The sequence below is a fragment of the Onychomys torridus genome, chromosome 14 (genome assembly GCF_903995425.1).
Source record: "Onychomys torridus chromosome 14, mOncTor1.1, whole genome shotgun sequence".
Lineage (NCBI taxonomy): Eukaryota > Metazoa > Chordata > Mammalia > Rodentia > Cricetidae > Onychomys > Onychomys torridus.
Window position 1 is genome coordinate 82,883,509 of NC_050456.1, and position 24,879 is coordinate 82,908,387.

Consider the following 24,879-nt stretch of genomic DNA (forward strand, 5'->3'; position numbering starts at 1 on the left):
AATAGTAATCCAGAGCACAAAGCGACAATGTCTCACACAATCGAATAGAGTTGCCCTAATGACCATTATTTAGTCACAGGGGGTACAAGATTACATGAGCATGGAGAAAATTGCCCTCTGGCCCTCATATCGTCAAAAGGTGGAAAACACCACAAAAGAACCTTGCATTATGCCAACCAGATGAATGTTCTGTTGGAGTATTTCTCCACACTACAGTGTTATTAGTTGTGCATTTTCCACTCACCCAATCTCCAACAAATGAAAAAAGAAAAAAGAAGATAACTGAACAGAAAGGGTGGGCAGGGGCTGCAGATAAGGCAGGGAGGGGAGGCCGTGCCTCCATCTACTCACCAAGCACCTCTAGGTCTTTAAGGGCATCAACACCGGGAGACAGGATGAAGAACACCGGGGTAGCAGGGCTGCTTTCCTCACATGCTTTCCCCAGATCCAACCGAGTCCTCTCCACATACTTTGCACCTAGCTTCTCTTCTACAAAATTTCTATTTAAGAAAAGAACATGCAAAAATAAAAACAAAACAGCAGCAGCCCCCTCCTCTCAAGAAAACAAAACAAAAATATCAGATGACTGATTTTGAACTTGAAAAGCATTGCTGCTTGGGTAAGCTAGGCACAGGAAAGAAACAAACTATGTTTCCTGTTAAAAGGTGTCTTTAAGAGAGCCACAGGAATCCAAATAGATTTGTACAGGCAGTGTATTGCTGAAATTGCCTCTGACTTGAGACACTGAAAATCAGAAGCCTACATTACATTTTGGGGTCCCCTTCTGAGTAACATCAGCTGTCCACATATGGCTTTGTAACCCCCAAACCTCCTGCCAGATTCACCCATTACTTATTAACAGTTCATTAGATTTGCCACAGTGCAATTTTCCAGCCTGCTGGGCTTCTCATGAATATACAAATGCTTTTGGGGGTGTTTCTAACAGGGAAGTGCAATTAAGCAGGGACTATTTTCCTGCAGCATCAGACCTAGAAGAAAGCAAGTACTGCTAACAGAATGAACGTGTAAAGCAGGCTTCCACAGAGGCCTCTGCAAACTAGACAAAGCAAAGGAAAGAATGGGAGGCACATGAGTACTGCGGAAGAAAACTGGCACATGGGGGGTGGGGATGAAGTGGAGAATGCTTTGGTTGATGAATTCAAACTAAAAGAAGACTGGTGTGAGTTAAGCAGGCTATTACCATTTAGACGTCAAGAGGGCAGAGAAAAATGCCACCAAAACTGCCCCGTGGATTGTGGTTTCTGCTTTTAAAGTGTACTGACTATAAAGTTGCAGGGCCATGGATAGCTTCATGGAGAGAGTTTGCTTTTTGTTTGACATGCAAAATCTTTAGAGCTAACAGGCGGCTAGTAAATAAAAATGATGGAAATGGACAATGCATGCTCCAGGTCTCACCACTCCGCTGGTACCCAGACCTTCCATGAACATCACCACCATTTCCTCGTCCCTCCAACTCACTTCAGAATTGAGCTCTTTGGAAGGGTGTGCCGAGTCTGCACAGAGACTAGGTCACTGTTCAGTGTTTAGCGATGTTTACCAGTAACACTGATTATAGAACTGAGATCTTAGCAGAATTCCTCCTCATTCCCAGGACCAAGTTCCTTCCATTTAATCCATGCTTCTGAGAAGGCTATTGCTCACCTCAGGGCATATGCCATCCTGTCAGGTCTCACTGCTCTCAAAATAATTAGCTTCTGTATTAAACTTTTCTTCTTCCATTCTTGTGGTAACTTTTCTTTTTCTGGGCACTCTGATTCCACCCATTTCCTCCACTGCTTGGCAGATCCTTCCACATCTCGGTCTAGGCCTCGGAATTCTTCCATGAGGGCAACTGCCTGCAATGCAACATGGGAACACGTGGGAATGCCATGAACACGGTTCACAGCTCCAGCAGACTTAGGGGCAGCCCTCATATTACTCGGAAGATTTCTGCATGCTTTCCTGTCCTACTTAGAGCAGAGGCTCAGTGACAACCTCCAGGTCTCTGGCCTTTTGAGTTTGGTCAATGAGAAGCCTTAGCGGGAGATAGACCGCTGTGTGAGTGTGTCCAAGATGAGGATAGATACAGCACAACTTTTTTCCTGGCTCTTTTTTAACTCGGTGTGTTTGTCTATAACTGTGTTCCTTTGCTAAATGCTCTTGCTGGTTGGCCCCATCCATTGCCTCCCTTCTCAGCAATTCTAGCAAATGCTTTTTTCCTTTCCTTTTCCTGGTTGACTGAATCTCTTATTGTCTTCATAACCTACTATTTTGTGCTGTTTTGTGTTGAGACCCTGAGTTATCACACATTATGAATCCATAATTATTTTTTAAAGATTTATTCTTATTATTTTAATTATGTATATGGCGGGTATGTGCACACAAATGCAAGTGCACACAAAGCTTGGAGACATCAGATCGCCCTGGAGCTGAGAATTGAACTCAGGTCCTCAGGAAGAGCAGTATGTGCTCTCAACCACTGATCCATCTCTCTAGCCCACAAACCCATCATTCTAAAGTGATAATTGAATTGAAAATACAAATTTCTAAAATTACTGTCTAGGGGCTGGACAGATGGCTCAGTGGCTAAGAGTGTACTGCTGGGTTGGGGATTTAGCTCAGTAGTAGAGCGCTTGCCTAGCAAGCACAAGGCCCTGGGTTCAATCCTCTTGAGCAGATTACCTGAGCTCAGTTTGCAACATCCACATTGTCCCCTTACAATCACCTGGAAACCAAGGTCCAGGGGATCTAATATCTACACTCCTGCATTAATGCTCATACATAGACACCAGTTTTTAAAAGTCTAAAAGGATCTAAATATACTATAAAAATAAAGTACAAGTTATTTCAGTGCATGGAGCATTTTCCTCTTAGAACAAAAACCAGAACAGATCTAGTGTGTGTTGGTCATTATCCAGGCCCTTGGAGATGAGGACTCTCAGCAATAAGATCTTCTATTAGAAACATAGAGTAAGCCCAGCCATGGCTTGGAAGGCAGGGGCAGGCAGATCTCTGTGAGTTTGAGGCCAGCTTGGTCTACAAAGGAAGTTCTAGGATAGCCAGGAAGGTTAAACAGAGAAACCTTTTCTAGAAAAAAAAAAAAAAAAAAAAAAAAAAAAGAGGAAGGATGACTGGGGTTGAAATATAAGTTATCAATTCAGCTTTGCTTAAATACTATTATTTGTATACATGCATATATGTATGTGTGTATGCATATATATGCATGTGTGTATATACACACCAGCATGTATGCATGCATATATATGCACATGTGGAAGCCAGAGGTGGATGTTGCGGGTCTTTATCAGTTACTCTCTACATTATTACTATTACTATCATAATTATCTGGGGAGATGGTAATTCGAGTTATTATTCCTCTGTAAAGCCCTGGCTGTCGCTCTGGAGACTAGGCTGGCCTTGAACTCAGAGATCAGTCTGTTTCTGCCTCCTGGGTGCTAGGATTAAAGGAGTGTGCCACCATCACCCTGTTATTTTTTGAGACAGGATCTCTCAATGAATCTGAAGCTTACCAATTCTGCTATATCTACAGGCCAGGAAGCTCCAGGGGTCCTCCTGTTTCTGCCTCCCCAGTGCTGGGGTTATAGATGCATGGCTATCACATCTGGATTATGTGGGTACACTTTACAAATTGAACTCCCACTCCAACCCTAGCTTAACCACATTACAGTAAGTATAAACTACTATATAGTGCTATTTCAAGAACTGTTGAGAAAAGGTAGAAAACTATAATTTAAAAAAGACAGAACAAGTGGGGGGAAGGTGGGGGCGGGGGCAGGAGGGGGAGGACAGGGGAACCCATGGCTGATGTGTAAAATTAAAACACAAATATAATAAAAAAATATATTTTTACAAAACCACAAAAAAAAAGACAGAACAAAGGAACTAGATTTAACTAAATTAAAGAATGATCTTTTTTTTTTTTTAAATCAAAGGTCATGACAGACTACATAATTACTGATAACTTTCCCATCCATAAATAGGCCAAAAGCTCCTTTATCTTTGGATAAGAAAATAGCCAATTGAATGATACAAAGTATATAGTATGTTTCTAAAATGTAAGGGATATCTATATCATCTTTTCTTAATTCATTTATTTTATGTGCATTGGTGTGAAGGTGTCAGATTCCCTGGAACTGGAGTTATAGACAGTTGTGAGCTGCCATGTGGGGCCTGGGAATTGAACCCCAGGTCCTCTGGAAGAGCAGCAGCCTCTTAACTGCTGAGCCATCTCTCCAAGCCCCCTCTAGATCATCTTTTTTATGAATTGTTTTTCTATATTTAAGAAACCTATTGTTTGGAAAAAAAAAAAGATTTAAGAACCGAGAAAGCAAATTCCTCATGTACCTTAACAGCGCTCCAGGACTGAGTGGTTAGAAAATCAACAGGACTTGAGTGAGTGTGCTCAGCTGTAAACCGAAGCAGGAAGTCCAGCTCCAGGGGGTCGATCTCGTTCCTTCTCAACAAAATCTTGAGAGAGTACACATGTACAAAAGATGAATTGGTTTCCATCAAAATCACAACACAGGGAGCTGCTACCGTTAGACAGGCATGACTAATGAGAATCCTAGCAGGGTCTATTTTGTGTTTGGAATAAAGACTCTTAGATTATGCATATGATCTCAAACCAGCAATGAATAGAAAATACTTGTGAGGGTTCATTTTTTCCAGTTCCAACCCTACAGCAATAAACAACATGTATGAAATGTGCTTTCATACCTGCTCCACTGGACTAGCTACTATTAGCATGCTTCTTTCATCAGAGCCTGGAGTCATTTTCCTTCCTTATCATTGACCCCTTTATTTAAGCAAAGTCTTCTATAGAAGTTTATGTGAAAAAGGAAGAAATGACAAGCAGGACTCACCGAAAATTGGAGCATGAGTCTTGGATGGAGCTTTTTTACTTATCCCTTGAAGCAAAAAATTTTTAAATTGTATTTTTAATTGATGTATTATAGATATGTGTGGAATGTGATGTTCTTATACATGGTTACATTGTGAGATGGTTAAATTAAGGTAATTAATTTGTTATTGCATGTACTAATCTTTGAAATTTACTTGTTTAGAAAAACATTAACTTTATACAATGGGACACTATGCAGCTTGAAGTACAACTTCTGTAATTAGCAGCAACATAGATGAGCCCATGTGAGGTCTTTAAAAGGATTGTGAGAAACTCAGATCTGGACTCATAACCCTGACCTCAAAGAACATTTTTGGTAGGAGCTAGAAAGTTCATGTGTAGAACCTGAGACTATGAAAGAGCATCTCACTGATGTTTCTTAGGGTAATGGTCGTCAGTTACCTAAACCAAAGCACCAAGGCAAAAACCATGACATGTTCAAGTTCATTGTCATCAAAAGTTTGTTTCTCTTTGGCAGGAAGAAAATACTCAACAAGCCACAAGCCAAGGTTTTGACCCAGGATTCCTGGGAAGCTTCAAATGACTGACGTTCTCACCTGAAAAGTCATCTGGGACAGAAATGTGAGCTTGTCCTTCTCAAACAGGGCTTGACTGGCATAGAGGAAGGTGGCATGAGTGATGCTCTCTATTAGGACGCAGATGCGATCCTGAGTTTCCTCCACCTTGTCAGCCTGCTCAATGGCTCTGTGGAACAGTGTGTTGAAAGCCTGGAAGGGTGAATGTAACTATTAGAGTGTAAAGTGATGCTTGTAATGTCTAGCTAGCCTCAGATACACAGGACACAGTTTATTCTTTATCTATGGGGAGAAAGGACAAAGTTGGATTTCTATGAGGCTATTATGAGCTGCTAAAATAGTCTGAATTTGTACCATACAGAAAGTGCTCTTTGAAGGTTTGCTGTCGTGATCAGCATCTGTGTGTGTGTGTGTGTGTGTGTGTGTGTGTGTGTGTGTGTGTGTACGCATACATGTCCATTTGACAGGACAGGATCTGCTGTTATTTACCCTGGCTGGCCTGAAACTTACTTTGTAAACAAAGGTGGCTTTGAACTTATGTCAATCCTATGGCCTCTGCCTCTCAAGTGCTATGATTATAGGTATATGTCACTATGCCTGGTTCATGATTGTTATTAAAATGATTCTACAAGATCTATTTGTATTTCATTCTTAGCCACTGAACCAAACTATCCTCTCTCCTTCCATACATAATCTTCAATTTTATTACTTTCAAATTATGGTTAAAATATCTGTAAAATATTACCACAGTAATAATTTCAAATGTATAGTAGTAGTAAAGTATGTCACCAACTTCAAAACATTTTCATCTTGCAAATGGATGGGCATTTGTTAACCTAGGCTTACTGGGTTAGTTTCCTCATTCTTCTCATATACTGTTGCTGTTGTAAAATCCAGCCACACTATGATTGTCCAGGCTTTTGCATGCCAGTCACATATTAGCAGGAGGCATGCTAGTTACACTCAACTCACTGACACCCCATCTCCAAGGACTTAAGGTAGCAGATTCGAATCATACCCAGTGTCTGTTCACTTCTGAGTCTTTCACCATCCCACCAGCCATCTGCTTGAGGCCTTCCCATGGCTTCTCGTGGCAGAGAATGTAACCCAGATTCCTCAACAGTCTGAGGAGCTCTATGGGATCAAGTCCAAGGTGCCCTCCTCTTGGGGTCTGTCTCCTGTAATTTTCCCTCACTGTTACCCTCCGGCCAGAGGTACTTTTTCACACCTTGGGATTCCCAGCCCTTTCATGCCTCACACTGCCCTGTTTACCCAATACTTGTTAGATAGCCAAATTCTCCCTTTCTTTCAAGCTCTGGCTAGAATGCCATTTCCTCTGGATGACTTTGCCTGTACCCTTAGAAAAGTAACTTTCTCCTATTTATTACTACATGTATAAGCCTATGTGTTCATTGAAGACATATGTATGTCCACCTCCTGTGGAGGTCAGAGGACTACTTGTGGAGTTCTTTCTCCCCTTCTACTGTGTGGGGCAGGGGCTCGAACTCAGGCTGCCAGACTTGGTGACCTGCTGAGTCAATTACTTGAAAAATTGAAACGAGCAGTATCTAAAGTGGGGACCACAGCATTGACTGGCATGTTATTTCAATGGTATGAATAACACTTGCTCCTTTTGGAGAAATAAAAATACAAACCAGAATTTTTTTTTGTAACATAAAATCCACTCAAATAAAGCCACCTGATGATTGCACATGGCTGTATGGTGGCTTTTCTTACTTAGGGAACTTTATGATGGTGGATGTGGTATTACCTTATGGTGTTTGAACAGAGTGTATTTCAGTAGCTTCTCCTCCCTCCTCTTCCTCGCATCCTGCTCCCTGGTAACCTCCCACCAGGTTATTTTCTTTTTCAATGTCCCATGTGCCCACCCTTTGCCTGCCTCTAATGTTTTTACTAAAACAGAACAAAACAAACAAAAAGCAACCTCTGCACGCAAGGATAAGCCTCTTGCACAACTGATCTGATTAAGTATTTGTTTCAAAACTAACAGCAAGAATAAAAGGACCCTTCCCAAAGACAGAATGACAGGGCACACAGAGCCTGGCCTTTGGAGTCCAAACAGGCACAAGCTGAAATTTTGGCTCTTATAATCACAAAATGTGAATTTTGGGGCGATTTGTTTGAAATCTAAAAATGTTACCTTTTTTTTGATGATGAGAAAACTTTTCTTGGAAAGTTTTATGATATCTGATATGTTTTAATAGTGGCTTAAAATGGCCCGCCCTACTCTTTCTTCCTATCTACCAGGACTGCATAGCAAGAAGTCCCTAATTTCTATGAAAAGGAGGACAGACCTTCTCAGGCTGTGGATTTTTCTTCACCTGTTCAGCATTACCTTCAAAGAGAACTGATAGATGGGGTTGATCTTCCTGAGGTCGCTAATAACAAAGTACAAAAGAGAAGCTCTCGCCGCCACTGGCCTGTAGCACTCTCGGGTCTCGTTGATTTTCCTCTCATTTTCTCTGGCTTGTATCACCTGCGGTGGGATCAATGACAGCAGTCACTTCTCTTCATGTTTTCTAAACAAATTCCAGCAGAGGAAGGACTCTTAGGGATATCTGAAATGAGCAACTATTACGAGTTGACCCCGATTTTGTGATCATGTTTGTAATCCCAGTACTTGGGAAGCTGAGCCCGGAGAAGTGCTGTAAGTTTGAGTCTGGTCTGCAATACCATAGTATTCAAGAACAGCCTGCAGCAGAGTGAGACTCCCACTTGAGAAGCAGAGCAAGCAAGGGAAGAATTACTAGTATAATCTGCAACATTCCTGACATCTATGGACTTGAGGTTTGATGACCAAATCCAGGGCAGTGAGATGATGTGGCCGGTAAAAGTGCTCCCCAGCCACACGAGTCCAGGCGCCTCTGTTAGAGCTGGGATTTCATGTGGGGTAAACATCCAACTTTGGAGGGTTGTCTTCTGACCTCCATGCACTGTTGTGACATGGGAGCCCAAGTCATGTGTGTATCTCCCCCCCCCCACACACACACGTAACCAAAAAATAATTACTATTTTTAAAGAAGTTCTTAAACTCCTATTTTTAGATAACGTTCTTTCATAAACTGCATTCCGGTGAGAGGGGACATGGCTCTAGCTGCTCCTCGCATGTAGATTTAAATCACTTTATTGTTTCATGTTTTCAGTATCTGCTGCTGCATAATGTCATCTTTCTGCCTCCCTTTTCTCGTTCAGGTCTTAATAACCCAGCTCTATCACCTCCCAGGGATGCCTCTTAAAAGTCTGCTGGGTCAACTCATTGCCAATGATTTTATTAGGTAAAAGGTCTACAAATGCAGCCAAGGTCAATAGCACATGCAATAGCCACACTTCCTAAATATTTCTCTATATGAGGGCTCTCTGAGCCATTGAATTCCAACAGCGCCAGATATCCATATGCCCAATGTTATCATTTGTTCTTACTTGTTAACCTATAGGCACTTTTTCCGAGACATGAATACACACACACACACACATTCACACACACACACACACACACACACACAGTTGACACACTCACATACACATGCACACACACACACTCACACACATATATACATATATATGTATCAACTAAATATATTCATTTTTATTGAAGGGTCAAAAAACACCCATTTCTAAGACCAAACATGAGCCTATCTCCTTTTTCTCTAAGAATACATACTGGCCCTGCAGCTTTAAGTGATAACAATGTTTCCTCTAAACACTCCCATGGTCTTGACTCATTATGTCTGCAAGTGAAAGGAAATGAAATACATGGCAGAGTAGGAAGTGGCTTCATGGTGATATATTAAGAAGACAGGAAGCAACATTCAAGAGACAATTAGAAGTTAACCTCAAAGCTAAGACTTAATTTACTTAATTGCCCTAATCTTTACTATCTTAGGAGCCACCTAGAAACCACTTACTTAAAAGGATGGAGTAATTTGGGATTCTATTTCTTTGCTTAATTTAAGGCACATACATTGGATGTATGGCAACACAGCTTTGGCTGGGTAATTAGTGGATGATGTCATAATGAGGATACTCCACAAAGCGAATAACAGTCTAAATCTTTACAAACTATTCAGTGTTAACAGTTAGTGGCTACTTGTAAAAGTCCAAAGTGTACACAACACACATAGCCCATTGTTATCTGAGCTGCTCTGCTACCATGAAGCTGTTCAAGCTTTTGGAAAATGTCATTTTCCCAGGGTAAATGAAGTATTGAGACCCACAGGGGACCATTCTCTGCTCTGTTTCCTGCCACCACAGGCCTGCAAACAGGAGTTTAGCTTCAAAGATTTCTCTAAAAAGGCAACACCCTGGGATTATTATTTGCTGAAGCTGAACTTTACATGTTCTCTAGTTTCTACCATATAAACCTGGAGGCGCCAATACTGGTCACACAGGAAAAATAGTTTGCATGACTGGATCTGTGTGGAACTTGAAGTACAAATTGAAACATTTTTATTCTTAATCGGATACGGATAGTCTAAGTGTTGAGGGCTGTTTGCTAAATGGCCCATGTTATACAACAAACCTGCCTTCTCAGAGTAATTACCCAACCTGATTAAACTGTATTCACTGAAATTTCCAGAGGGTGGTGGTGTCAGGAGTCAGACCCATGTTAAGATCCTACAAGGCCCAATGATGGAACTTCCTGATTAGGAAGTGTTAAAATGTTGCAGACAAGAACCAATTTATTTTTTGTGATTTTTTTTTAGTCCCTTGAAAGCCATTCATGGCTCATACACCTTGTCTGACCTAATATCCTTGTGGCTATCAAAAACCTTTAAAATGATTCTTAGCAAGCCACTAGCCTCTACTAACTCCAGAACCAGGAATGTCACTAGATACCATGAGGCCTATAGTAGAGTCATCCCTGTTTTGTTATAACCCATCTACATAATGCTTCTACCATGATATTGTAAGTGTCTTGATTTATAATTTTCTTTTTCTATGCTATTATAAAAACATCATGAATCTGTTACCATACTGGTTATATAATATTTGACATAACCTGAATCTGTGTTTCTAGGCCATAGTCACTCATATTTGGCTCCAGAATAAACTAGCCCTTACTGCCTTTGAGTCAAGAGCTGTGGATTTTTTTTTTTGGGGGGGGAGCTGAGGATCAAACCCAGGGCCTTGCCATTGCTAAGCAAGCGCTCTACCACTGAACTAAATCCCCAGACCCAAGAGCTGTGTTTCTGTTTTGACTACTGTGATCCACTTTATTCCGGCAGAGCAATGAACCCACCAGGTGTTCTCTACTGCCCTTACCTTGTGCTCTATCTCTGCTGAGGTGGCCTTGGTGGTCTCCAGGTGCTCTACCAGGTCAGTGTCATCCAGGAAGCTCCCCTCTGCAGCAGAGAGACGCAGGAGAAGGTCGTTCTCAAGCTGTGTCAGCTCTATCTTAAAGTCATTTTGGTGCTTGGTCAGTGCCAGCTAAGAGGAAATGTTAGGAGTGGTGGTGAGGTTTCTGCTTTGTTCAGGACAGTTCTCATAATCACAGGGTCACAGAAGTCAATACAAGTGTGATAAGAAACACAATGGTAAAACCATACCTACTACAACTGGGAAAAATTCTTTAAAAAATTCAGAAGGTATGGTAACATTTGATTAAAATCCAAGGTTTAGCAGGTGGGTCCTTATTTAACATCAAGAACCTCTAGGAAGAGTCTGTGTAAGAAAACAATATAAATTTCTGGCTTATATGCTGATGTTTAAACAGCTTGGAAGACCCATTGCGAGGAAGACCTTACAATTATGTTATATAACCATCTTTCACCAAGAACAGAGGTGCTGGGCCAATAATCTCCAGAACAAAATACAGGCAAGTGCAGAGAATCACTATCAGAACACTTAAACTATGACTGGCCATTGCAGGAGACTAAAAAACCTCAAGGGCACCAAGGCACAGGCCGCCTTCCGAGTTGACGCTTTCCCACTGGGAGTTGGGCCACATTCTCACAGGAAAGACTAAATGAGAAAACATGACTGCTTTAATACTTTCAGTCTCATGTAGAAAGGGTTTAAGAAGGCTAAGGAAGTCCTTTGATGGTAAAAGACCAGTGGCTCAGGTCTACTAATACCGCTCTGATACGCAATCGCAGCATTATCGAATGCATATCCTTCAGAACTGGGCCAACCAGGTCCAGCAAATGGATCACAGGTGAGAAAGCTGTAAGATGCAGGTTTTATTCAAGAAAGGACGTGTTTGTGTGTTTGTTTTGGGGAAAAATCTGAAATAACAGGGGAAAAAAAGGAATACTGGACGAAACTGGAGCCTATGGCTTGGATACAAATAGTCCAAAGTTACCCTACAGACAAGATTGTCTACCCAGAGAAACAGAGGCACACTAACAGGTAAAAGGTTTAGTGTGAAAACACAATGCAAATCTCAGAGTATGGCTTTGTGTCAGCTACAAGTCTACCAAAAAATTTCTGTCAGGGACACCAGTGGCCATACTGGGCTGGGACTCAGAAGCACAACCAACCAGGGGATACCCATAGCCACAACACTCACCTAGGATCCAGAAAGGACAACATCAGCTAAAGAACAGAACACACACCCAACAGAGGCAAGATCAGACACCAACGCCAAGAAACACCTCAAACATCATTATTCCAAATGTCTGGATCCCAGCATAAAACCACAGCCAAAACAATATGCTTCCACCAGAATCCAGTAACTTTATTACAGTAGACCCTGAGAAATTCAATATAGCTCAAGCACAAGACAAAGACTTCAAAACAGGAATTATGATTATTTTTAGGGATCTTAACAGGGATTTGGATAACTGCCTTAAAGAAGTCTCAGAAAACACAAACAGCTGAATGAAATAATGAAAACATTCAAGGCATGAAGGTAGAATTTAACAAAGAAATAGAATCATAGACAAAATCCAAACGGAAACGAAACTGGAAATGAAAAACTTAAAAACCCCAGAGATTAGTCAGGCAGTGCCTTGTTCAGCCATCATCGCCAGAGAGACTGCTTCTTGCAGTGGACAGAAACTAACACAGACCCCCAAACAGTGTGCAGAGAGTGAGAGCCTTTGGAGCACTCTGCCTCAAACGGAATGTCTTCATCAAAGCAGTCAGGGAACTATGCAGAAGAGGAAGCCGTGAGATTGTAAGAGCTAGAGATGATGGATGACTCCAGGGAAACAGTGTCGTCCAGGCACAACAGGACTGATGCACGTACGAACTCACAGAGAGTATGGCAGCATGCACAAGGCCTGAACAGGACCAAGCCAGCCAGGACCCTAGCACTGAGAGAGGGAAGTGGATATGGGGTCCCACCTCTAATTATGGCATTACCTTTAATTGATAACCACTGGCAAAGGGAAAACACCAGTTTTTTTCCCAATAGTCTTTCTGGACTGGTCCACAGTGGGCTGAACCCTCTTATGTCAGTGAGCAATCAAGAAAAAGCCACAGGGTTTGTGTAATATGACAGCTGAAGCTAACTTTGACAGGCTCCCAGCCTGGGAGCTAGTCTGTCTCCACATGTGGCCCAGCTCTAATTACCTGGCATTTCTAAGGAGGCATTTCATGTGAACTTTTCACATGTGTCTATACTTGCCTCAGTCACAGATCCCACTTCACATGCCACCATCTGACACTGTCATCTGTGCAGAGGGAGTGATGAGTCAGTTCTGGGGATGATGTAGTAACACTTACCTTTAGTTTCTCCAAATCTGGCCTCTCAACACTAACCACCTCTGCCAGCAGCTGGGCTTCAAGACCATCTTCTGTGACTGTGAAATTGAGCAGGGTCGTCTGGGCCTGTAACTCTGGCTTGTAGTGAGGGTTTGCCAGTTTTGTGTGTAGGATGAGACGGAAGTTCTTGTTCAATTCGCATTCTTTGTCACCAATCTTGATGTACCTACAGGGCCACAACATAGAACCTCAGGAGAGCCCCGGAGACCAGGAGAGTGGGAAGGGGCCATGCCAGTCCTTGATTCTGGAAATACTCCTGAGCCAGGAGGCTGGGTCAAGAGATTCCCAGTAACTCCCAGCCTTCCTGAGACACAGGATGAACAGGGGATGGCACTAAGCCTCTGTCTATCTCTTCATGTGTGAACCTGTGGCAGTGTTACAATGATGCTCTGACAATCAGCAAATGGTGGCTTTCATTGTACCTTCTGGGATTAAATTTATACCAGATATTGTTATTGTTTTTCTTATAGAGTGTTATTATTTTCAAAGCATTTCCATGTGAACTCATAGGAAAACACTGTTCTTGAAAGGATAGAATAAAACATGCATGAGTGTGTGTGTGTGTGTGTGTGTGTGTGTGTGTGTGTGTGTGTGTATGTGTGTAACTCTGTGCCCATGCTGAACTATATTACTAGGCAATGAGTGGAATATTTTATTTGCCAAAATATTAAAATACAGACTTAAGCATACTATATTATTAAATACATTAGTTACATTAGTTATTTTATTTTAAAAGTAACATGGTATTAACATATTCAATATAGCAATAATATATTAATAGTTACTTATATTTCTAAAACTAAGCTATTAAAATACATGTTTAGTTAATTGTTTTCTACAGCTTTTGCCTGACTTAGGTTCTCTTTTATGCTAGGAACCAACTGTGAGGATCAACCAGATGCAGAATTCTTCAATTCACATGAGAGACAGACAGTCAGGAATTAAATCCATGGATATAGCAACTTCTCAATGTTCTGCTCAGGTGGCTTGAGCTATGTGGAGTGAAAATTCACATAAGGAGTTTGGAGTGCAGCTACAGCAATGACCATCTTCTCACTTCCACTGACTCTTAAATATTAATGAACATTCTGGATTCTTCATGATTAAGTCTGTAAAACTTTTATTTTTTGAGGTGCTTGTGATTGAACTCATAGCTTCGTGCACACTAGACTATGGTGATATTTTATTTGTTCTGAAATGTGATTTTATTTCTATGCTAATAAATAAAGTTGCCCTGAGGGTCAGAGCTAATAGCAAGCTATAGCAGAAGCTGGGCAGTGGTGGCACATGCCTTTAATCCCAGCACTTGGGAGGCAGAGCTAGGTGGATCTCTGTGTGTTCAACAATACAGCCAGTGTTTGGAACCTGGGGCTTATGTGGGGACACTTTGCTCAGCCTGGATGGAGGGGACTGGACCTGCCTAGACTGAATCTACCAGGTTGAGCTGAATCCCCAGGGGAGTCTTTGCCCTGGAGGAGATGGGAATGGGGGGGGGGCTGGGAGGGAAGGCGGGGTTGGGGGTGGGGGGGGGGAAGACAGGGGAACCCATGACTGATATGTAAAATTAAATCAAATTTAAAAACAAACAAACAAAAAGAATATTGCCAGCATGGAGACACATGCCTTTAATCTCAATACCAACCATAGAAGACCTGGAGGTCTGTACAGACAGGCAGTGACTTGGAGGTCATGTGGTTGGGTTTACAACCAATGAGAAGGCAGATCAGAAAGTCAATAAAAAGACAGAGACACAGGAAGTAGGCATCTTGCTGAGGGTAAGAAAGGGTTTTTAGCTCTTAGCTATTGCTCTGACCTTTTGAGCTCTTAACTCTGTATTTAGCTCTGTGTTTCTATTTAATAAGACTGTTAACCTACACTAGATAGGCACTCTACCACTGACACATGTCCCCAACCCTCTTTTTACTTTCTCCTTAGTAACAAGTTTCACTAAGTTGCCCAGGCTTTTTTCAAAGCTGCCTTTGAACTTGTGATTTTCCTGCCTCAGCCTCCTAAGTAGCTGGGACTATAGACCTTTGTGATCAACACTGACTGATGAAACATTCTGATTGCCAAAAACGTTATAACGGTCAATGTCATGCCAAGCCTGTGTTGCTATTAATCTAAAGACAGCATGCTGTATAACCCATGAGAGGAAACGATTTACCACCTGTCTAACTTGCAGGTGAAAGGGTATTTTACTCAGTTTATTAACTTTGGAAATTCAGCACATTTGAAAGAAATGAGTGTGCGACATTGAGCACCTGTTTCCAACAATTTGAAAAAATGAGCAGAGGTACTCAAAATGCTGTTGTATGGCGGTATTTGTGCTGTTGGCCCTTTTATAATCGTGCCTTACAGAGTAACTATCATATGCAAATGGCATTGGAAGTACCTCTCATCCACACACCACTGTTTGGAGGAAGCTTTGAGACAATTTGCTTTAATGTGTAAAGATGATAAAAATGATAATTTCCTTATATCATTCAAGCTTTAATTATCTGAATATGAATGAAAAATCTAAGGACTGGTTAGAGTAGTGACTCAATTCAAATTTTGTTTCCATTGAAAAGTGATCTTCCAATTACAGTAAAACACACGGCAAGTGTTAAGCATTGAAGCTGGATACAGGGTTGCCAGCCACCCGCTTTAGAGACAGCCTTGGCGAAGCTGGAAGGTGATGTCATTCACTGGGTCTGGTTTCAGTTTGTTTTTGCTTTGTCCATTCTTTTCCAGGAGGAAAAAGAGCCCTTCTTCCAGCAACCCACTCCTTACTGAGCCAGTGTATACCTGTGTAGTGTGCCCCTCCCCGTTTAAGATAAAGACTGATTTTGAATGACAAGTATTGATATCCCAGTTAGAATCCTGAGAACTTTTACAAGTGCATGGACCACAGGCCAAATGCTGCAAGGGAGCCAGGCAAGGACTCCGGGCTATCTAATATCATCATGGCCTGAGCTCTCATTTTACAGGCCAAGGGACAGATGCCACATGTCCACACTGGCACACAGTTTCTGGGTGATACCATGCTCATGGGATTTTTTTTTTGGTCATTCCTTTGTCTTCTTTGTGCTATCCTCTTTTAAATAGCAACTGAACACATATACTATGGCAGGTTGTCAGAAAGCCTTCCAAGTACAGGGCATCTAGTTATTTCTAAGACAAATTAGATTTCTGCTCTCACAAATATTATGTCCTAATAATAGGTATTGAGTACAGTATTTTAAGTATACAGTCAGTCATTATTCTATGCATCAAATACCCACAATGTGACAGGTATATATAAGGACAAAGATCTGCCTAGACAGAAGATAGGCAAAATATAGGAAGGGATTGTTCTTCAAAGATGAGATGCGAATGTCACCATGAAGACAAGTGGAAGGAAGTCAGAAAGGACCATGCAGCATAGGATGCTGCTGGTACTCCGTGTCCAGGACAAGCGGATTATCAATACCCACCAAATCCTTGCCACATGATAGGCACAAAAAGATCAAAGATCTGCCCTGCTAAAAGATGAGCACAGAATCTGATAGCCTTTTCTCCAAGGAAATACACAAGCAGCCAATAAGGTCACAGAGGGTGCTACCATGTGAAAGAGGAAGGCTAAACTAATTGAGAGCTTGGGAGAGCTCACCACGGCCATATGAAGAACTGTGGTGAAAGCCAAGTTAACTTTGCTCTGTGCAGTGTGTGCATTTGTGTATGTTCTAACAGGTCCACAAGACTCCAAACCACCATCATCATAGCTAATTTACTTTTGGAAGCAAGCTACAAACCTCAAATACATCTTTTTGAGACCTAACAGGATCTCACAAGGCAAATCCCACCCTTGACCCCTGTGATGGGTCATGGTCCAAGTACAGGTACAATAAAACAGGGGCAAGATCACTATCAGTCTAGGTGTGTCAGATGTGTATGCTACATACATAGATTTCATTATTAGGTGCTGGAGTCACATCCCAAATATATCTCATTATGTCCATGTAATAAACCCAACAATTAAAAAATAATCTCAAACTGAAATACTTCTGGGTCTAGTATCGACAATGAAGACATTGTGACTGTAGATAGTATTTTGGCCTCAGCAAGAAATCTCTCTAGAGCAGAAACTGGCCAATGCTTATTGTATAAGGATCTGATGGTATCAGCTCTGTGGATCTCTCTATTTATTAGATGTTCTTATTGTTCATAACCCTTTAAAATCATTTTTGCCCATGGGTTACACCTTGGCAGGCTCATGGTCTATTTCTTCTCTAGATCTCATTAGTTAGTGTGGTAGATCACTAGAGTGTATCACTGATAACCTGTCTCCAGGTTTTCAAGGACAATCAGGAGAAAGGTCAACCTTAAGCATGGACTTCTTAGGTGTCACTTTGAGTACAATGATGTTTTCATCTGGTTAAATATTTAGTCAATATTTATCTGCTTTATTGCGAGTACTCTGTAATGCACTCTGGTTAGCTCTGTATCTTACTGTGTACCTCTGTGGACTCTGAGGCAGTTGCAAACCTCCGTTTAGGAACCAGGGTGTGCATCTGCTTTGCCGGGTCTGGTTTTCTCTAGAAGAGTGACAGGGCTGGAGATGGTTCAGGTAGCAAGGTGTTCACTGTACAAACAGGAGGACCTAAGTTTGGTCCTCAGCGGCTGCATGAGGATAGCTGTGCTGGTGCACGCCTGTACTGTCAACACTGTGGGGATGGAAACTGAAGGAATCCTGGGGCTTGCTGGCAAGCAAGCTAGATGAATTAGTAAGCCCCTTGTTCAATCTCAAAAAAATTAAGGTGGCAAGCAATTGGAGACGATACTTAGTATCAAATTCTGGCTTCCACATTAAGGCACATACACTAAATAATAATAAATACACATGCTAAATAAATAAAAAATTAAAAAAGAAAATAGTTAATGGAGGGTTAATAGTAGGGGCTCTGCTGTGGAAGAGAACTGCCTATAAACTGGTTTTTACACCTTGCTCAGAAGCATCATTTGATAGCTTGAGGTTTCCCAGGGACAGTAAATTACCCTCATTTGGGGTGTTTATGATCTATGAAAGGCAAAAATTGCATAATGACACAGTGGGTTTTATCATTGCTGCTAGGTTAATTTTTGGCTAATCTCCTGCCTGGGAAAATTAAACAGACTGTTAACACTCTCTTCTGATTTGAAGACTCTAAAACACAATAGCATTAACCAGAGGGGTGGGAAAGCAAACAGATGCATGCTATTGCCTCCCAAGGTTGACTTCCAAGTACCCAAGGCCACCATGCCTCCTTGGAGCTGTGGGAAGTGACCCAGAAGTAGGAAGTGCAGATTTTTGTTTAAAACAAAGTCCTGCCCTGCTGCCCTCAAGAACTCTGAAGACTATTCTGTTATTCCCCCCAACCCCCCACCTCCACAGTGTTACAGTGAGACTCATGTGGGAGGACTTCTGAATCTGTGGTACAGTTGCTCATGGAGGGCATTTTTTACACTCTACCAAGGAGTTAGCTACTCCTCCCTTCTTTCTTACTGGATGAGATCGGATGGTTTGGAGGTGAGAGACTTATTAGTACAGCTCAGAACTAAAATGAAATGAAATTTTTCCCAGGGCAAACACTATGGTCTAATTGGCTAGGGCATGTGAGTCAAGGGCAGTCTGGCTCACCTAGTGGAGTAGCAATTTTAGAACAAGCTTAGCACCTCTAGGTTCTTTTTATGGACCCAAAGAGTCTATGATTTGCTCAAGGTCACTGTTACCTGGCAGAGCTGGGTCTACTAGGACCTGGGTCTCTAGACACCCAATATAAAATCTATTTCACTTTATTACATAGCAGACTAATTTGTGTTCACAGACGCTGCCTGCGGTGTCTCTGTCAACATGTCTAGCCACTGATCATAAGAGGACATGGAGGGTACAGCTGACTTGGGACCATCCTGAGGAAGCTATAGGAAAACAGACGTGGCTCAGAGCACATGGCCTGCTGATCTTCAGTTAGAAATTCTGTTGTTTATGTTTAGTCCAGGATCTGTAATTTCTAGTAAATGTATTTACTGTCTGAATTACTTAATTTATATCTTTAAAGAACAAGTCACACAATTTACATGAAAGTTACAGAATTCTGGCTTCCAGGAAAAGCAAAGGATATATAGTAGAATTAATGCTTCTGAAATAATAATTATCGGCAAATACACATTAACTAAAATTCAGCTTTCATAGGTCAGGTTTGAACAAAGACAAGGTATACTGGAAATATTGAAATTCTTTCAAAGTTCATTCAAAATCCAGCCCAAATGTGTTCTGGAATGAAGAGATATCTCATTACTTCAAGCTACAGATGATCACTTATTGCAGTGGTGGTGGTATCAGGATGCACACATCGAGAACACATGGGCAATGTTTACTGGCTGATTTTCATAGCACTTCTCTTACTGGCCTGTACTCACAGTGGCTGTTACCAGAGATTCCTAAAAGCCAAAGCCTGTGGCCTTCAAGAGACAGCACCAATGTCACTAAGGTGACATTCTGAAACTGGGGGTTAAAATGTGGAGTTTTCATAGCAAGGACCAGCATGGCAAGACATCCTTAAGGGTGTAATAGTGGCACTCATGTCTTGACAATAACCAACAGCTATGTAATTTGATTAAGGCATACTCCAAAGGAGGGAAACTTAGCCAACTAGCTGGGGTTAGTGAGGTCATGGATCTTAGAGGATAACTTACCTACCTACTACTGCTACACTCTACTAAACAAACATAATTCCTACCTGAAATCTAAATACTTACTCTAAATACTTGATGTTAGGTATCAACCCCCACACAAAAGGAGTAGATTTAACATATCAGAGTGGATGCTGGCTGCCATGTTCTTTTAGCATCCCTCAGTCTCTACCTGTTACAGGGGCTCCTGGATGGCATACCTCACTCCCTACCCTAAACTTCTCCAACCCAGGGTGGTCTGGACTCCCCGCCCCACTGCCCTTCCCTGTATAATCCAGCCATTTTGCTATGCCAGTCCTTTTGGGCCTTTTCATCTACCCTTCACCTTCCTGGCTTCTTGCTCTGGCTCTCACATCTCCCCTCCCATTCTCCTCACATGACCTGGCTTAATCTGGTCATGTCCAGTCTGGATTCTCCCAGATATCCCTGCCTCTGGCTCTGCTCTCCCTTTTATCTACAGTAAACCTTCTCCTCTACCATCCCTAGGACCAGTCATGTCCTTTTTTTAAAAATTTCTTTTTTTCACTCACTTATCTTTATCCATCCATAGGTAAGTGTAGCTCTGTCACTCATTGAAGAAGCTTCTCTTTGTAACTGAGGGAAACCATTACATAAAACCACCACCATCCAAAATACAGAAAACAACTTATCATGGAGTGCACAGCCCCACTGGATAGATCTAAAACACAATTCCTGCTACTAAAGTTCAGGGAACATCACAGAAGAGGGCAGAAAGGTTTTTAAGGGCCAAAGAACCAGGGAATCTGCTGTGAGATGATATCTCCTAGAAATGACAGGATGCTTCTGATAGCTCAACAACACAGCTGCCCAAGCAAGACCTGAAGAAGCACAGCACCAACAGATATGCTTTACCTAGAGGTGGAAACCACAGAGCTCCACACACAGTCAGAGACCTGCAGGCAGCCAGGGAAGGCCAAGAGTAGGAGAAACAAATTTCCCTAGTGCTGTGGAACAATCCTTTTCCACACTATGGATATGTAGTACTCTCATTTTCTAATAAAAAGCTGATTGGCTGATAGCTGGGCAGGAAGAGCTTGAGCATGAGAGTCAGATTAGGAGAATTCTGGGAAGAGGAAGGGTAGAGTCAGAGAATTGGACAAACACAGAGAAGCAAGATGAGAAGGCTGTGCTGAGAAAAGGTACCAAGCCATGTGGCTAAACATAGATAACCCACAGACTATGGGTTAATTTAAGTGTAAGAGTTATCTAGTAACAAGCCTGAACTATCAACCGAGCATTTATAATCTATATAAGCCTCTGTGTGGTAACTTGGGAAGTGGTTGTCAGGTATTTAGGAACAAACACTCAGGACAAGAAACTTCTGCTTACACCCCAGGAATGAGCCTCTAAACCGGTTATCCAATATCAAATGGTTAGTTCTGAAACCTTATACTACAAGCAACACTAAACATACTCACCAGGTTGTATTTATGTATTAGGCAGTGTGTGTGTGTGTGTGTGTGTGTGTGTGTGTGTGTGTGTGTGTGTGTGAGAGAGAGAGAGAGAGACAGAGACAGAGACAGAGACAGAGACAGACAGAGAAAGACAGAGACAGATATAAAGAAAAAGAGGCCATGAATTTGAGAGAAGTAGGGTTGGAGAGATGGGAGGGGCTGAAAGGAGGACAGGGAATGAGGGAAATGATGTAATAAATCACAGATAATGAACATAAGTTTTGAAAGAGGAAATAAGGGCATTTTTTGTCTTCATTCTGTAATAGACTTTGGTTTGGGTGGTAGATAAGTGCATAAAAACACATTGCTACTAAAAGTATAAAATCTAATGAGACGCTTCACACTTCTGAGTTTATAGAAGCTCCTTGAGTTGAATGGACTTTGAGTCTGGTTAGTTTGGATGTGTAATGTTTTTATCTATACACAGATTTTTTAGAATATGTTTTATAAAAGTCTAAAAAAGAAATGTGAGGAATATCATAGAATATTCTAGACCATGCTCTCTAGAGCTACTGTATCTTCTGAATTTCAGTCTCCCTTCATCCCCAAGCCTTATCATTGTCCTCAAATCATCTCCATCCTGAGTTTTGAATAAAAATTATTCTTCTCTAAAACAATTTTAAACAAAAAATGTGGAGTTCATTTTCTTTCTCTTTCTCTTCCTTTCTCCCTTCCTTCCTCCCTTTCCTTACCTTCCTTCCCCTCCCCACCTCTCCCCTCCTCTCCCCCTTCCTTTCCTTCCTTTTTTGGAAACAGGATCTCCCCGTGTATCCCTAGGTGGTCTAGAGCTCACTATGTAGAGCAGACTAGCCTGGAACTAACAGCTCTGCCTGCCTCTGTCTCCCAAGTGCTGATGTTAAAAGTACCCACCACTGTTCCTCACAGAATGAGAGTCTGGATCTCTGGGATACTCATCTGCACACCAAGGGAGCCCCTTACATTGACTGGAGCCTTTCTCCAGACAGCACCTTACAGCTGAGATGCTATCTGTTTTGAATGACAGAAACCTAAAGAGATTTCTGAGGTGGCCAGATATTCTTAGTACCAAAGCGAATGCAATCACTATTTTTAACAGTCACCCAAAACCAAACACAGAAAACAGCATAATCCGTTTAGAATAAAGACTGGCTTCCTAGCAGGTTGGTGTCTACACTAGGAATGCTCCAGGTGGACGCTTGCAAAAGGATTTGTAGGATTTGAGGTTTGGAGCAAACTGTCTAAAGATATTGTGTAGTATTGTATAGAATGTTCTTTTTCTAATTTGGACAATTCAGGTAAAGATAGAAGGTAGGTTTTATGGTAAATAAATAATAGAGACGCACTACTTGGGCGTAAAAGCACACTCCAGAGAAGAAATCAACTTTTCAATGGACATCTAAAAGCCTTCTGGTCCACCCTGCTGTTTAAAATGAGTCCCTGCTGTTACTGCTGAGAGTACAGCCAAAAAGCTCAGGTGTATGGAGCTGAGAGCTGAGCAGTAACTTAGCAACCCCAGCAGGAAGGGCGGTGCTAGTTGGTCAAACCCAGTTTCCCCCAAAAGGCTTGGGTTGAAAGCCTCACAGCAGGCTAGCCCTGAAGGCAGCCCCAGGAGGAGCAGAAATGAGTTAATCTGCTCGCCCCTTCACACAAGTGAGTTCAGATAGCTGGCATGTCCCTCTAGGTAAAAGCTGACTTGAATCTGAATTTCAAAACGAAACAAAAAAGATGTTTTAGAACTCCAGGTAACACCGCACAGAACAACAACAAGCAAAAAACAAGCTAAAAGAAATTACCTCCCTTGGAATAAGAGAGAGAGAGAGAGAGAGAGAGAGAGAGAGAGAGAGAGAGAGAGAGAGAGACAGAGAGAGAGAGAGACAGAGAGAGAGACACAGAGAGACACAGAGAGACAGAGAGAGAGACAGAGAGAGAGAGACAGAGAGAGAGAGACAGAGAGAGAGACACAGAGAGAGACACAGAGAGAGACACAGAGAGACACAGAGAGACAGAGAGAGACAGAAAGAGAGAGACAGAAAGAGAGAGACACAGAGAGACACAGAGAGACACAGAGAGACACAGAGAGACACAGAGAGACAGAGAGAGAGACAGAGAGAGAGAGACAGAGAGAGAGAGACAGAGAGAGACAGAGAGAGACACAGAGAGACAGAGAGAGAGACAGAGAGAGACAGAGAGAGAGAGACAGAGAGAGAGAGACAGAGAGAGAGAGACAGAGAGACAGAGAGACAGAGAGACAGAGAGAGACAGAGAGAGACAGAGAGAGACACAGAGAGACAGAGAGAGAGACAGAGAGAGAGAGACAGAGAGAGAGACAGAGAGAGACACAGAGAGACAGAGAGAGAGAGACAGAGAGAGAGACAGAGAGAGAGCGCGCGCGCGTGCGCGCGCGCGCACACACACACACACACACTTACTTTGTTACTCCCTGTCTCTGTTTCTCTGTCTCTGTCCCCCACCCCCTACTCCCTTGCCTACCATATTGAAACATAGCATGGTGTCAAAAAGATTCTGGGCCCATTAATTTTGGTTGTTTTAGAGGATTGCTTTTCTGAATAAAAGAATCCAAGGTTCTTTGTTTCTTTTACATCTGTGGCAGGGTTTGATAATCATTTTCAGATAAAAATCTAAGAGCCAGATCCCTTGACAGCTTACAAGACCTTCATCACCACACTTTATATTTCTTTTTACAACCTAGACTTAGGTTCAGAATGGAAAAGGTGTTGTAGTGTTTTTTTCCTGACAATAAACTTTTTATTTTGAATTTAGAAGGTAGAGGAGACTAGAATGCTGAGTTCTATTTTTGGAAAACAAGATGAAGGCACTGGGTTGGGGATTTAGCTCAGTGGTAGAGCGCTAGCAAGCGCAAGGCCTTGGGTTCGATCCTCAGCTCAAAAAACAAAAACAACAAAAAACAAAAAACAAAAGAATGAAGGCACAAAGTGGGTCTGTCTTGAGACCTATTCAGACAGGTCTCCAGTTAACCATGACATAATTATATTACACCACATAACATTTAGTAACTGGAAACTGACAAGGCAATTCTTTGTGAGGAAAGCCAGTCATTATCAAACAAATGTCAACAAAAGGTTGTCTCCTTTATTCTGTACTATTTTTATAAAATGAAATTTTATATCAAATAGCTGTTAGCCAGCTCTGGGTCTCTTTCTAAGACAGACTATTGTTAAAAGAATATATGAGGAGTAAATGCAGAAAGAAATAAAAATTATCCTTAAAAAATATTTATTTCCTGAGAAACAAATGAACATTCATCTTGCAGTGAGGTTACTCTGGGCAAGATTAAAGTTCAGAACTGACTTCCATAATACTTGTGGGGATTTGAAAGATGAAAGTGATATAATTTTATAAAGATACTTCACAGTTCAGCAACTTCTCTAATATGGAAGCCAGTAAATTTGCTTTGGAAAAAAATACATGTTGATAAATCTTCCCAGATATGTTTTCTGTCGATTGATATGTTAAGATATATTTTATATAAAATTAGGATTGTCTGGAGTTAGGTGGATTTAATTATTTG

At 41.7% G+C, this 24,879-nt stretch overlaps 1 protein-coding gene across 1 annotated transcript in view; it reads right to left on the reverse strand.

Annotated features, from left to right (window-relative positions):
* The window catches only part of Dnah11 (dynein axonemal heavy chain 11), a 316,498-nt gene that overhangs the window by 33,332 nt on the left and 258,287 nt on the right, over positions 1 to 24,879 (reverse strand). Inside the window, exons 66-72 of the mRNA XM_036205362.1 lie at positions 13,147 to 13,351; positions 10,741 to 10,905; positions 7,814 to 7,954; positions 5,479 to 5,649; positions 4,366 to 4,488; positions 1,663 to 1,856; positions 352 to 500 (exon numbers count right to left, since the gene is read on the reverse strand). Coding sequence (XP_036061255.1) covers positions 352 to 500; positions 1,663 to 1,856; positions 4,366 to 4,488; positions 5,479 to 5,649; positions 7,814 to 7,954; positions 10,741 to 10,905; positions 13,147 to 13,351 — 1,148 coding nt within the window. The remainder of the gene's footprint in view (positions 1 to 351; positions 501 to 1,662; positions 1,857 to 4,365; positions 4,489 to 5,478; positions 5,650 to 7,813; positions 7,955 to 10,740; positions 10,906 to 13,146; positions 13,352 to 24,879) is intronic.